Below are 15,124 nucleotides of genomic sequence, written 5' to 3'. Positions count from 1 at the left end.
CGGAAGTCCCGGAAGGCACAGGGAAGCGTTAAGGGCGGAGCCAATCACAGGCAAATGCTCCGTGCTCGTCCCTCCTTCCCTTTTCTAATTGGTCAGAAAGTGCTTTCTTCGGAAGTAACCTCCTGCGGGATGCGTGGAAAGAAGGGCATCCACGCCTGCACGATTCCCAGGACCGGCGAGAACCAAAGGGCAAAGGTGATCACGCGTTGGTAAGCGCCCTTCCGGACCGTCTACACGCGTTTCAGCGTCCGGGCGGGTGCCGGCGGTCATGGGCCCACGCGGCCGCGAGCGCCGGGCTGGGGCGGTCAAGGGTACGAACGACAGCAGCTCCCTCAGCAAGAGTTCCCTGGCGGCGCACGGCTACGTGTGCGATCCCTTCGCGGCGCTGCTGGTGTCCGGCGCCCCGCGGCGCGCGCCGCTCATCCATCGCGGCTACTACGTGCGCGCGCGGGCCGTGAGGCATTGTGTGCGCGCCTTCCTGGAGCGCACTCCCGCCGAGGGCGGTGAGCCCCGTCGGCAGATCCTCTCGCTGGGCGCGGGCTTCGACTCCCTGTACTTCCGCCTCAAAGCCGCGGGCCACCTGGCTCAGGCCAAGGTGTGGGAAGTGGACTTTCCGGATGTGGCCGAGCGTAAGGCGGCGAGGATTCGCGCCACGCCGGAGCTGGCCGCTTTGGCTGGGCCTCCCCTGAGTGCCACGGACCCGGGCTCCGGCCCCGAACCGGCGCTGCGCTTCGCCAGCAAAGACTACCGCCTCCTGGGCAGTGACCTGCGCGACCTGCCGGCGCTGTGCCACGCCCTGGAGGCGTCCGGGCTGGACGCCGGGGTGCCCACGCTGCTGCTGGCCGAGGCCGTGCTCTCGTACCTGGAGCCGGGCAGCGCCGCGGCCCTGCTGGCGTGGGCCGCGGGCCGCTTCTCCGACGCTCTCTTCGTGCTCTACGAACAGATGCGGCCTCACGACCCCTTCGGCCAGGTCATGCAGCGGCACTTCGAGCGGCTGAACTCGCCTTTGCACGGGTTGGCCCGCTTCCCCGACGTGGCGGCCCAGCAGCGGCGCTTCCTGGACGCGGGCTGGGTGGCCTGCAGCGCTGTAGACATGAACCACTTTTACCATGGTTTCCTCCCAGCCGAGGAGCGGAGGCGCGTGCAGACTCTCGAACCCTTCGATGAGTTCGAGGAGTGGCACCTGAAGTGCTCGCACTACTTCATCCTGGCCGCTTCCACCGAGGACGGCCTGGCCCAGGCTGTGTTGCCTCAGCCCGTGGGCACTTTGCCCCTAGTGGAGCCAGCCCCTCCGGCGGGCGTCTTGTCAGCCAGTGTATTAGGGGAGGTTGAGGGCTGTGACTTGAGGCGCTTTGGCCATGCCTCAGCCGTCCTGGGCCCCAATGTCATCCTCAGCACTGGGGGCTTTGGGGAGCAGGAGGGGCGACATGCAAGGATGAGCACGTGCCACGTGCTGTTCAGACAACCCGGTTCTAGGTGGAATGCAAGCCACGTGTGTGGGGCTGGAGCCACGTGGGATGGACGCCTCTTCCACACCATGACCACCTTCTCAGACACTCTGGTTCTTGTGCTGGGTGGGAGACTGTCCCCAGTGACTCCCGCCTTGGGGATGTACTGGCTCTCCTGCACCGCCCCAGAGGGAAATGGTGCTGGCAACCCGAAGGTGACAATCACAGAGGTTGGCCCAGAAGCAGAGTTCCGGTCTCCACGATGGCGACACTCAGCTGCTAAGGTCCTTTGTCAAGCCCAGAAGTATTTGTTTGTATATGGGGGGCGCAATGGGAAGGATCCTGTGCTAGGTGACTGGCATTTTCTACACGTGGACACAATGACCTGGGTCACTTTACCAGTAGAAGGGCCAGAACCTGATGCTCGACACTCTCATAGTGCCTGCAGTTGGAAGGGAGGAGCCCTCATTGCAGGAGGCCTGAGTGGTTCAGAAGAACCATTGGGATCTATACACTTTCTGAAACCAGTCTCTAATGGATTTTGTTGGGAAAGGTTGGAGGTCCAGCCTCACATCACCCCAAGATATTCTCATACAGCCCATGTATTTGATGGGAAGCTGCTGCTGGTGGGAGGGGTCTCAATTCATTCTTCCACTGTTCCTGGAGTGACAGTGATTGACCTGACCACAAAACTGAGCTCTGAATACCGTATGGACACCACCTGTGTTCCGTGGCCTCTGATGCTGCACAACCATACCAGCATCTTCCTACCAGAAGAGCAACAACTCCTTCTTCTTGGAGGGGGTGGGAACTGCTTCTCTTTTGGTACCCACTTTAATCCCCACCCAGTCACTTTGGACATCACTTCTTTGAGGCCTAGGTAGTGATTGCTGCTGTTCACATAGTAGATAGGTTTGATTTGGTGTGAAGTGTCCAAAATTAGGAAGCTAATCTTTCATCTCCTGAAATAGTAGATGGAGATTATTTCTGAGCTTTTCTCTGAGAGAAACAGACCATCAAGGATCCCTTATGTAGGAAATCACAGATAGGGTACTTAAATTATGACAACAGATGAGGTCATGAAAGAGACCATGTAAGCATACTTGAGATTGTAGGTGAATAAGGCAACCACATACCACTCATTGCCTGAAAAAAAACAAACTACTAGTCTGAAGCACAAATAGAGCAACGTGAAAGAACAGCTTGAACAAGTACAGGGGAAGAATTCCCAATTTGCAAATCTGCATTCTCAAAGTTGTCATTCCAGTCTATGCTTTACCACAGGTTATAAATTTCCAATTAGTTTGTTTCTTTAAATTGGATTTTGTTTTTTGTTAAAATAAGTTTATTAATTTTTTATGTATTTATAATTTGTCCCTCCCTCTACACCCCTCCTCCCCCATGAAAACCAAAACCCTTATCATAAACATATATAATAAAACAAAACACTTTGGCCATGCTCCAAAATATGTTTCTGCATTTTAAGTTCATCATCTCTGGCAGGAGGCAAGTGTCACCTTTAGTCTCCTGAACTCATGGTTTATTATTGCATTGGTCAGGGTCTTTAATCAAGTTTTTCTCTAAATTTTTGTCATTGTATAAATTGTTCATTTTCTCACTTCACTCTATATCAATTCATTGAAGTCTTCCCAGTTTCTTCTGAAGTTGTCATTTCTTATGGCATCATAATATTCTACTGTGTTTATATATCATAATTTGTTTCACACCCCACCCCCCGATAGGATAGCTACTTAGTTTCCAATTTGGGGCTACTGTGAAAAGAGCTGCTAAGATATTTTTGTACATATAGGTCTCTTTCCTCTTCCTTTGTTCGCTTCAAGTATAAGCCTAGTGGTATATCTGGGTTCAGTTAAGTAACTTTAGAACTTGGCTCCATATTCATTTTCTAGAGCAGTTGCACAACCTTGCAGCTCCACCAACAATGCACCAGCATCCCTGTTTTCCCTCAGTTCCTACTATAATTGTTGTTTTCTCTTTATTTTTGATGGGTATGAGGTAAAACCTCAAAGTTGCTTTAATTGGCATTTGTCTGTTTAGTGATTTAAAGCACTCGATATGATAACTTGCATTTCTTTCTTTGAAAACTGGTATATATACTTTGGCCATCTTTTGGAGATTAGCTTTCAGTTTCATAAATTCGATTCAGTTCCTTACATATCTTGGATATGAAACCTTTATCATAGTGACTTGTCGCAATCATTTGGGTTTTGTGCAGTACCTTGCACAGAGTTCATACAATAACAAATTGTTAGTAATACATCTTGAATGCTTAACCTTAAATCTGAACCTCCTATACTGAGCTTCACCTTACCTCCTGCTCAAAATATATAACCTTGTGAGGTAAGGAGTACAAATATTTATACTCTTTTTAGGGATAAGGAAATGGAGGCTCGGGTTAAGTGACTTGCCCAAGGTAACATAATTATCAAGCATAAGATCTGTGTTATGCTAAGGTGAATTTATAATAGTTATTGGTCTTTGAGGCTTTAAAGATATGGAAGAAAGGCAGGTATGCGTAAGCAAAAGTTCAGTAGGTAGGCAGTGGTTTGAGGACACGTGTCCAAAGGCTTCTAAGTGGGAATATTGAGGTAAATGTATTCATAAGTAAGACCAGGATCAGGAATGAGGGGAGTAACTTGAAGTAGACAGTACCCCTAGGAGAAAGATTTTAGTTGCTGGTATGTATATTTGTGTCTCAAGGAAAAGTGTGAACTTAGAATATGATAGGGAAAGGGGGCCTGGATGTTCAAAAGAGAATTATAGGAATGATACTACAAGATATTATGTGGGAAGATAATTCCTCTCTATCCAGAGGGGAGCCCTAGGTTTGAAGAGCATTTGTGATTATGTAGAGCGTTGTGGAAGGGCACATTTGAAGCAGCTAATTGGTACAGTAGATAGAGTGTTGGGCCTGGAGTCAGGAAGACTGCAGTCAGTTCAAATCTGGGCTTAGACTGGTACTATGTGTGATTCTGGGCAAGTCACTTAACCTCTCTACCTCCGTTTTCCCATCTGTAAAATGGGGATATCATCACCTACTTCCCAGGAATTTTGTCAGGATTAAATGAGACTGTAAAGCACTTAACACAGTACCAGTAAGCTCTTTATTATTATTGTTACCCAGAGACTTATTGTAGCAGATACATCAGTATCTAAAGCATATTAAGTAACCTCAAGCAAAAAAACCTAGATATAAACCTCAAGGCCCAAAATGAGATAGTGGGTCAAAATCAGAGCTACCGATGAGCAGAAAACAGGGACATTGGTGTGTTGTGGGTGGAGCTTCGAATTAGTCTAGCCATTCTGGAAATATCTTTAGGAGGTATAATCCTAGATAACCCTTGGTCTGTGAGACTCATGGGAAGCCTAGACGATTCTGTCATAGGACAATGTGGCATAGAAGATCGAGTGGCCTCAGAGTTGGAGAACCTGAATTCAAAATCCCATTTACTAGCTGGGATCATAGGGAGCTCATTTAACTTCTCAGAGACCCAGTTTCCGTGTTTATGAAATGGACATAGAAATACTTGCACTGCTGCTCTCACAGGCTTATTCTGAGGAAGATGCTATGCAAGCCTTGAGTTGTTATTGAGGTGTAAGTGATTTAATCTGTGACCTAGAACCATCTTGGTATGCAGGGGTCCTTTAGATGAGCTGGTTATAGACACTTTAGTACTAATGCTGTATGCCCCCCCAGCCTATCCAAAAGTGAACACAACCACCTAAATTGCCGTCAGAAGTATCCTTAGTGGACCTTGAAGTGAATACTCTTTAGATATCTATGAGCTAGACCTGGAGTCACTGTGAACTGCAGTGGCCTTTAATTCTTCCCAGCTGGATCCACATCCCCAAGATTAGTCTGAAAACAGGCTTGTGGCAGTGGGACCAAAAAGAGAAAGACAAAAACTCAAGTGCTTAGTATGTGCCAAGTATTGTGCTAAGCCAAGGGGAGACAAAAACAAGAAAAAATAAAGAAAATCTGTACCCTCCAGGAGTTTACTGCACTGTCATGGAGAAAGATAACGTAAAAGTAGCTGAAAAGCAGGATGGTGTCAAAGTCAGGAAAGTTGGAAGCAGAGACAGGAACAGAATGAAGGCCACCATGTTGGCCTGGGCCCCACTCCAAAAGTGTAGGCTCAAGCAGGGATTTCACCAGTGGGAGAAGGGGAACTGCATAGTGGAAGGATGTTCTAGGGTGAGGAGACCCCAAGCTCCAAGGCAGCTGAGGAATGGTAGCAAAGTCTAGAAAAGCAGAACAAATTCACTTGTCTCTACCACCCCCCCCCCCCCCCCCCCCCCCCCCGCCACCTATTCCCCTAGAATATGCCAGCACGGTATAGTAGAGACAATGCTAGACTTGAAATGAGAACATCTGGATTCAGGTCACAATTCTGACTCTTTCGCACAATCTGTCTGAGCTCAGTTTAGCACCTACTGTATGCTAAGGACTATGCTAAGCACTTTACAAATGTTTCCGTTGCTTCACCTGGGAGATAGGTGCTATTATTATCCCCAATTTCAAGTTAAGGATACTGAGGCAAAAAAGGATATTGAGGTTAAACGACTTGCCCAGGGTCACACAGCTAGTAAGTACCTGAGCCCATATTTGAACTCATGTTTCTGACTCTTGGCTCAGCACTTTATCCACTGTGCCGTCTGTCTGCCTCTGCCTATAATGAGGTGATTAGGAGGGACAGGAAAATGTGAGATTTTATTTTTCAGGTGAGGAGTTTGGTGGATTTTTTTCATAATATATGCCAAACCTGAATTAAATGTAGTAAAGTGGTGCCTATTCTCCTGTGTACAGGCCAGCATCTTGTATTGTGACTAATCGGGCTTGTTCTTCCCACAGAAATTATCCACATTTTCTGTAAGCTATTACCAGATTAAGTATGCCCTTCCCCACCTTTTAGCCCATACATGCATCATGCACCTCCCAGTCCCCTCATTAGAACACTTATGAAACTACAACTTGTCCCAGCATTTACTTTGTGGCCTCATGGGCAGTGCTTCCTGACCAGAGGCTTATTATAAATGGTCTGTGGCAATTACGTCTGTGTCCCAGCTCTGGCATGAATTGAGGAGTTTAGTCATAAAGGTTACAATTCCAGCCTACCCCTAACACACACATACACTTTCTCTTTCTGTCTCCCTGTCTTCCCCCTCTGTCTTCCTCCCCGCATTTCTCTCTCTCTCTCTCTCTCTCTCTCTCTCTCTCTCTCTCTCTTCCTTCTTCCTTCTCCTCTAGCTGTCTGTATCCTTTCTCTTCCTTTCCGTCTCTGTCTCCCTCTCCCTACCCCCACTTCTCTCTCTGTTTCTATCTTTCTCCTTCCCTCTCTATCTCTGTCTTCTCTCTTTTTCTCTCCCTCTCTGTCTCTTTCTCTATCTCTGTCTCTCCCTATTCCTCCCTCTTTTCCTTTCTCTGTCTCTGTTTCCTTTCTCTCTCTCCCTTTCTGTCTCTCTTACTGTCTCTGTCTCTCTTACTCCATCTCTTGTCTCCCCAATCCCATCTCCCTCTCTGTTTCTCTTTCTCCTTCCCTCTCTGCCTCTGTCTCCTCTCTTTTTCTCTCCCTCTCTCTCTCTTTCTCTGCCTCTCTCTTTCTCTATCTCTTATCTCTATCCCTCTTTTCCTTCCTCCCATTGGTGGCGGGGGGGGGGGGGGGATGGGGGGGTGGAGGATGCTTTCCCTACAACTGAGAGTCTTAAGGAATTGCCTGGAGTCAAACAGCCAGTGTGTGTCCATGGGTGTGCCTAAACTCAGGTTTTCCTGACTGTGAAGTCAACTCGATCCATGATGCCAATCTGTCTCTCTCCCCTAAACTCTTTACCTAAATCTCTGTGATGAAGCTGAGAACAGCACAGGAAGAGACAGTAGAAATACCCTTGCTTCCCTAGGCCAGGGAGACCAAGGTGACAAGTGGTGGAGCCATCTATTTTATATCAGTAATCAGTCCATCAGAGGCAAAATTAGAATTTGTCAAACCAGATGGCTTCCCTCCCGCTGCCCTCCGTAAAAGGTAAGAATTCCTGTTCTGAAACATACACTGAACACGTGTGGTTTGTAGAGCCGAATGCCATCACGTTTTTGTTGTGGTTCCTAAGTTTTGGGACTAAACTTCCATCTTTCTGAAGCTGTAGTTCTCAATGATGTTAGCAAGTAAGTGTATGTCTGTGCTCTAGTGAACACAGGTTTCCTTGGTCTTTCCCCTATACTTTGAACCTCTGCCTTACGCTATATCCATTCTATGATAATTACTCTATAGTGGAGCAGTGGATAGAGCACTGAGTTCAAGTTCAGCCTCAGACACTTTCTAGCTGTGTGACCCTGGAGAAGTCACTTAGCTTCTGTTTGCCTCAGTCTCCTCATGTGTAAGATGGGGATAATAATAATGCCTACCTCCCTGGGTTGTGAGGCTCAAATTGTAAAGCGCTTAGCATAGTGCCTGTCACATAATAAGTTCTATATAAATGTTAAGATTATTATTTTCTAATACTCTATATTATGTCATGATACATTATAACATCCCTCTTGATTATATGATCATGATGTCCTATCATGTTGTAATATTGCTTTGTGGTTATTTCCAGTTTATCCTGCATATATCTTGTTTACATGTCATCTCCTCTATTAGACCATGAATTCCTTGAGGGCAGGAACTTTTTTTTTTGTATTCCTAGTGTTTAGCACATAGTAAGCTCTTAATAAATACATCTTGACTATGGCATGATTCCTACTCAAGCAATTCATGGCCACTCTTGAGTGCCACCAGTTCCCTCTATCTCCCCCTTCTCCCCTGCCCCATTGTACTCTCTTCCCCTTCTCTCCTCAGCATCCTTCCTCTGATTCTTACTACCCATATGACCTTGGACAAATCACTTAACCTCTCTAGGCTTCTTTTCTCTATAAATGAAAGCTCTGAATCTAATAGCCTCTAAGAGCCTTTCCAACTTCAGAATTCATGATTTTATAATCTTCTTGGGACGTACTTCCATATTATGGCCCCAAACCCGAGTGATAATTCGAGAAGACACCAATTATAAAAGTAGTAGTGCGGTGAGAAGAAAAAAGACTACGTTGAATGTTAAGAGACTCTTGGAAAAAAAGAAGTCTGTTTCCTCAAGAGTTTATTCCATGAGCAAGAGAAGAGTTGATTAAAGCTATAGACTCAAAATATGTAAAATGTCCTTAGTGTAGGATTATGTATGGCGAGATCTTGAAAATATTGCTTATTCCGTATACTGATAACAGTTTAAACCTGATTTAACTAAGTGGTAAGGAGCCTTCTGGCTGAAGTCAAGAAAAATGACTGAGATATCATGAGGGACTAGAAAGTAAGGTTGCAAATAGTCAATTATAGTTCACTTAGTTATTTACATGGATGAAGGAAGAGTATGTAAAATAGAAATTGTGAAACTTATTGACTAGAGTTGATGGAACTTCATAGGAAAACACAGAATAGTCAACTGAAATGAGTTTTTATCCCACAAATTAGAAAATTGTGGGGCCACTCAAAATGCCTTAGACACTTTAAAGGCTAAGTAGTGGACTGGGTGGGCAAACACGAGAATAGATATATTGAGAGTTTTGTAGAATTGAGTGAAAAATTCCAACTTCTCAAATAAGATCAGAGATGCTTTTTTTGTACCCCTAAAAGTGGTGTTTTGAGTGCTATGATGATTGCCTACTGTATGCAAATAGATGGGCGGACTTTAAAAGCTTCGGCTGCCAATTGTAACTGCTGTAAGTAAGCATGGTAAAGATTTTAAAGACCCTCAGTGCAGGTGAATGCTTTGATCTAATGAAGCCAGACTGCTTTGGGGACCCCTGTTTCTACATGCCGTTGTTGAGGTATAGGAATGAAAATGTTGCATGGTTTCCACTCTACATACTTTTACTCTCTCCATTTAAATAATGCACCTGTGTGGTTGGCTGATGTGTTTGCAACCTCGTTTTCCAGGCCTATTACTTCATGTCCTCCTCATTTTCCTTCACTTCAGCCCAAAGAAGCCCCATCACATTATTAACCTATATTTAAACACCATCAGATACACTGGACAACATTATCACACCTCTTGCAGCTTACACAGAATAGTCTGGATTATTTCCTCGGTTTTGGAATTGTTCATTCTAGCAATCTGGACCCCATGTCCTTTTCCACCACTGAGACCTTCCTTTTCTGCCTTGAAGATTACCAATAAACCTCTGTTTTCCCTTAGCTATTAGGGCAAATTAGAAGAATGATTAGGCTTTTAAAAAATACAAGAAGGAATGTGAGAACTAAACAAACAAAATACATCACAGGAGTTAGCTAACTTCCCAGAAAACTTAATCTGAGGTACTAGAGACATGCAATTAAAAAAACAAAACACAAAAGGAATCTTTCTTGGATTTTGTGATGCTTCACTAAGCGTGACCTGCTGTTTAACTCTGAATGAGTTTAATGGAAAAAGACAAGACCTTGCCCTAATTTAATTATCAGAGGAAGGTATTTCATGCTGGGAATTAAATCGCGGTAGGACTAATTATTATGATATGATACTTTGTGCTTTCTTCCTCATTCCCCACCCCTCATTTCCAGGGTCTTCATTAGGATCCAATCTGTGACTCATATTTGTACTTCTACTTATTTAAGAAAAAATAGTTTCATGGCTATGGTTATACAAATTACAGAACGAGGAATGCAACCAAAACTTAAAAACAAATATTTTTTAAACAACCCTTAATTCCACCCACATGTTCTCCACCTCCATTACTAATTAACTAATCCCTCAGTCAAAAGCTGACAAAGGGGATCCTGGATTGCTGGATACACTCAGCAAATCCTTGTAGAGTCTATCCGTATTCAGACTACTTACTAGCCAGTGTCATGAATGAAAATCCGTACATGATTTTGTCTAGAACTAGTAATGAGTTATCATTTTGAATTTGGGCAGTGCCCCTGGTTTAGGAGGCTATAACGTAATGATGATGTCCACTGATTCATGTCTTACCTGGGATCCAAGTCTCTGAGTATTCACTTCGGAGGGCCTGTGTCAGCTTTCAAGAAAAGGACATTACACAACTCTTTGATCTCTTCCTTAATAATATCTGCTTCCTCCTTAGGGTGGTGCCATAGGAAACTGCTTTTTCTTTTTTTTGGTCCTAGACTAGTTAAAGCTGCAATTTCTAAATACCAGTGCTAAGTGTGTACTAAGGACAGAAAGCTAGGGGGATGGGAAGTAGAATTGCATTTTCACAAACGGGCAATGTGGAATCATAAAGCAGTTATTGAACCTGGAGTTCCCCACCCCGCGTCTGCCATCGCCTCGGAATCCAGGTACTCCTATGGATCCAACCTAACTTACACAAAATCTCAGGGATCCCTTTGAAGTGGCACAGTTTGTGGACAGCCGGCTGAGGCTAGGTCAGGATTGGGGCAGTGATAAATTTGGTCTCTAGGTTGTTTTGGTATGGTGAGGAGATACCAGAGTTACTCCCCACCCCCATCCTCTACATTGATTCCGCTCTTCCCACTGTAAAACTTGGCTTGGCTCCGCTCAAAAGTGACTGAATAATAAAGTGGCTGAATTAAAAACTCAACTTCTAGCTCTAGAGGGAAAGTCAGAAAAAAATAAATGATTCTATCATGAAGCAGCCACCAGCCTCTGGCTGCTACTGGACATTTGTCTAAGAAAAGAGGTACCTATAATAAGGGCAAAATGGGTAAAAGAGGAGGAGCCCAGTGGGGAAGTCAACTTATTTTGGAGGCATCTTACTTGAATATTGCCAGGATGAGGACTTAAAAAAAATTCCAGCTTTATCGTTGTTGGTCTTTGTGTGTGTGTGTGTGAGTGAGTGTATTTGTGCACACACACACACATACATATAGGCACACAAATATACATAAGTAGTACATAAGATGTGTATATGTTTATATAGACATATGTATTGTATATGCATACACATGCATATAGAGCTGCAAGGGTTCCATCCTTTTATTTCTTAATACTAGTGCTTAGTATGTACAAAGCACTCTATATGAACATATATGTGTGTGTGTATGTTTGTTATCGTTTTTCAGTTGTGTCTGACTCTTCGTGATCCCAGGAGTTTTCTTGGCAGAAATACTGGACTGGTTTGCCATTTCCTACTCCAAATCATTTTACAGAAGAGAAAACTGAGGCAAACAGGATTAAGTGACTTGCCCAGAGTCACACAGCTAGTACCAGATCTCAGAGGCTTTCTATAGAGTCCAAAATCCTCATTCTACAGGCTAGTGAACCCATCTTAGCCAAAACTTCCATACTTAAACCAGGGAAGGGAAGCAATTTGCCCAGTGTCACACAGGCAGTCAGTATAAGAGATGGAATTTTAACCCACATCCTTTGACTCCAGAACCAGCATTCTCTCCACTCTTACCCTGCCACCGAATAACAAAGGGAAGCATTTAAGCAAAGTCAACTGACCCAGAAACTAAGTCTTGACTCTGTACCCCTTTTCCCATCTGTAGTCCCTTCCTTTATAATGAGAAGGTATTTGTCCTTATTCATTCTCTAGGACTGAGATTATTCATTTGTTACAATCCATAAAAATTCAATCATTTTTTAATGTTATCATTTACCTTGTAGTCATTGTGATACTGTCCTTTTGGTTCTCCTTTCTTTGCTTTCTTTCACTTAATATAGGTTTTTATATATTTCTTTGAATTCCTCATCACTCATTTCTTATGATAATATTATCTTATAATATTCCATTATAGTCATATATCACACTTAGTTTACTCATTCCCTTATAAATGGATATCCATATTGTTTCTAATTTTTTTTTGCTACCACAGAGGGCTGCTGTGAATATTTTATTACATATAGGACCTTTCTGTCATTGCTCTTGGGTACATGCCTAGTAGTGGGATCCCTGGGTCAAAGGATATGACTTTTATCAAATAATTCCAAATTATTTTCCAGAACAGTTAGACAAATTCACGGCTCCACCAGTAGTGTATTAGTGAGATAAGGGTTTTTTGCTCTATGCATTTTGATTTATTCTTTTGATATCCTGTGTCACCAGCTTCCTGGGGGAAGGAGGAAAGGGGATTGCTGGAGTTATATTAGATTTCTTCTATTAGTTCCGTAGGTTTTTTTCCTCTTTTTCTCCTTTGCGCATCCCCCCCCCCCCCCATTCCAATTTCCACACTCTAATGTCCTGCAATCCTATTTGATGTATCACAAAACCTTAGGGAACTTGATAAAGCCATTAGGACAAATACATTCCTCTTCTCAGGAATTCCTGCCCCCTGCCTTCTGCTTCTGGCACTACCTGAGCGGCCCCAGGATTCTAGGCACACAAGGATCTAGAGATGGAAGGGGCATTAAAGGTCATCTGCTTCAAACCTTTCTTCATTTGACATATGAGACAAAGAGATTAAATGACTTACCTGCGAATACACAGGTAATGCATACACAGATAGAGACCATGGAGTCAGATGTGATGTAATGGACAAAAGTATTGACCTTGGAGTCAGGAGAAATCCAAATTCACATCCTAGTTCTTGGAAGCTATGCTAGCTATGTGACCCCAGTTGGGCAAGTGTCTTGACTTCTTTGAGACTCAGTTTCCTCACCTAAAAAACAGGATTGATACTATATTCCTTGTCTACCTCGCAAGTTTTTGTGATGAAACTGCCTTGTAAAGAGTAAACTCAATACTTCTATGAATTTCTAATCTCATCAATGTAGGTATTCCCTCCAATGAGGCAGATTGCTGACCATCTGTATCTTCTCCTTTTTCATGGCTTTTGTCCATGTCCTTCCATATATCCTCCACGGGGATTCCAAATCTAGGTCTCTTGGTATGGTATAGATACAGTGGGGGTCGTGGAGCATATAGACTCTCCATTGGTTATCTTTCACTTACTGACCTATAGTGTTTTCCAGATACCTAACTTTCTGAGGATAGCTTTATTCTATTTCTTCACATTTCTTCATTAGTAATATCTTACAGACTACTCATGACTACCATGTATCCCTATTGTCCTTTGGGTGACTTTATTTAGAAACCAAGGTCATAACCATATGGCATCACTAGAAGAACAGTGATCATAATAATATGGGCCTGTGTTCTTAAATGTAGCAATTATAAAATTCCGAGGATATTTATGATGAGCTAAATTCCTGAGCAAGACCTCAAGGTACCCGTAGAACCCTGACGTCTTGCTCAGGGACTCAGGGTAAAGGGCTGATTCTCTACAGGAGTGTTCTGGGAAATATTTAACAAGTGGTTTTCTGCAAATATACACGCAACATATTTTTATGTTTAATATTTATTATTAACATTTTCTCCATCACTTAAGTCCACACAATCAGCAAAACAATAAGTCAAATCCTGATTTATAGTATTTGCCAATTTCTAAGGTATAAATACTCACACTGAAAATTTAACAATTGGCTCTTGTGTGCTTATTCAAGCTGGTTCCAGCATACCCCTAATTCTCTAATTCCATTTGCTCAAAAACCCATTCTACTGTGTTCTCCCCAATGTTAACCATCAAAGATTAGTTGGAGAACTAATTTTCAGGTAATCAATTAACTTCAGACTCACATATAGCAAGAACAGAAATAAAAACATTTCTCCCCTATATCAGGGGGACACGCTTTCCCCTATCCCAACTCAGACCTTTGGGAGAGTAGGCTCAAACTTTAGACCATTTCTACAAAGCATTTGCCCCCACCAAGTTAACTTGTGAATTTGGCATCATCCTGGGACTGTGTCTCAGTTACTGCTGGTCTTGGCTTCCGCTCCTTGGTGATAGGGCTGGTGCCTTGGCTGGTAGCAAACTCAGGCCTAGATTCCTGTAATTAGATTTGTGGTGGCTTGTTCCCTAGACCTTTCATAGCTCACAAGGTCCATAGCTGTCTCCAATACTGTTTGTCTGCTTCAATAAATCCAATTGCCATGCAAGTCAAAACATCACCCTCATGATGTCATTGGTCCTCTTCAAGTGACAAGGTCAGGAAGACCTGAGTTCAAATCTGGCCTCAGACACTTACTAGCTGCGTGACCCTGGGCAAGTCACTTAACCCTGATTGCTGAAAAAAAAAGGACAGGAACAAAGGATGAACATCAACAATCAAAAGCAGAAAAGAACAAATGCACAGAGACAAAGAACAGAGACCCATATTCATGACCATGTGTGGGCCTGGATGGGGAGATCAATAATAGTTAATAAGAATTATTAACATTAAGGCCCAAGGATTTTCTCCCCACCCAGATGTTTACAGTAGCATGCCTTTCCTTCATCTGTCAGAAGAGAAAAAGAAAATGCATCAGTTAGTGCTTTTTGAAGGCATTAACATTTCTAGATTAAGAGCCAATCAAGAGGCTCCTCTTCTACGTGGGGGTTAATAGGCAGGAAACAATATCTGTGCGGATTCCAGACTCTATCTAATGATTGCATTAGCCACTGGGAGGTTCAAACAGTCTAGGCTTGGCCAGTCCCCTGTTACATAGAGAAGTTTGGGGCCATCAAAAGTGTAGCCCAGTATTCCAAAGGCAATCTGGTCCACTCTTTTCCTTCAATTTTGAACCCAATTTATTGTCTATCCACATTGTCTGTTCAAGATAAATGTACTCATAGATCAGCTCATGGATAATCTACATCATAGTCTGGACAACAGAC

General features: G+C 43.7%; 1 protein-coding gene across 1 annotated transcript; it reads left to right on the top strand.

The window, feature by feature from the left end:
- Window positions 1–268: 268 nt before the first annotated feature.
- Window positions 269–2,905, top strand: LCMT2 (leucine carboxyl methyltransferase 2). The gene has a single exon (XM_036735668.1). It carries the CDS (start codon window positions 269–271, stop codon window positions 2,330–2,332), a length of 2,064 nt encoding a protein of 687 aa, XP_036591563.1. The 3' UTR covers window positions 2,333–2,905.
- The last annotated feature ends 12,219 nt before the right edge of the window (window positions 2,906–15,124 follow it).

Source organism: Trichosurus vulpecula, chromosome 8 (assembly GCF_011100635.1).
Source record: "Trichosurus vulpecula isolate mTriVul1 chromosome 8, mTriVul1.pri, whole genome shotgun sequence".
Taxonomy (NCBI): domain Eukaryota; kingdom Metazoa; phylum Chordata; class Mammalia; order Diprotodontia; family Phalangeridae; genus Trichosurus; species Trichosurus vulpecula.
This window is presented reverse-complemented; position numbering and strand designations above follow the sequence as displayed.

What these genes read in the sequence shown, in the direction of transcription:
- LCMT2 (XM_036735668.1), top strand. Translation starts at nt 269, where the DNA reads ATGGGCCCACGCGGCCGCGAGCGCCGGGCTGGGGCGGTCAAGGGTACG.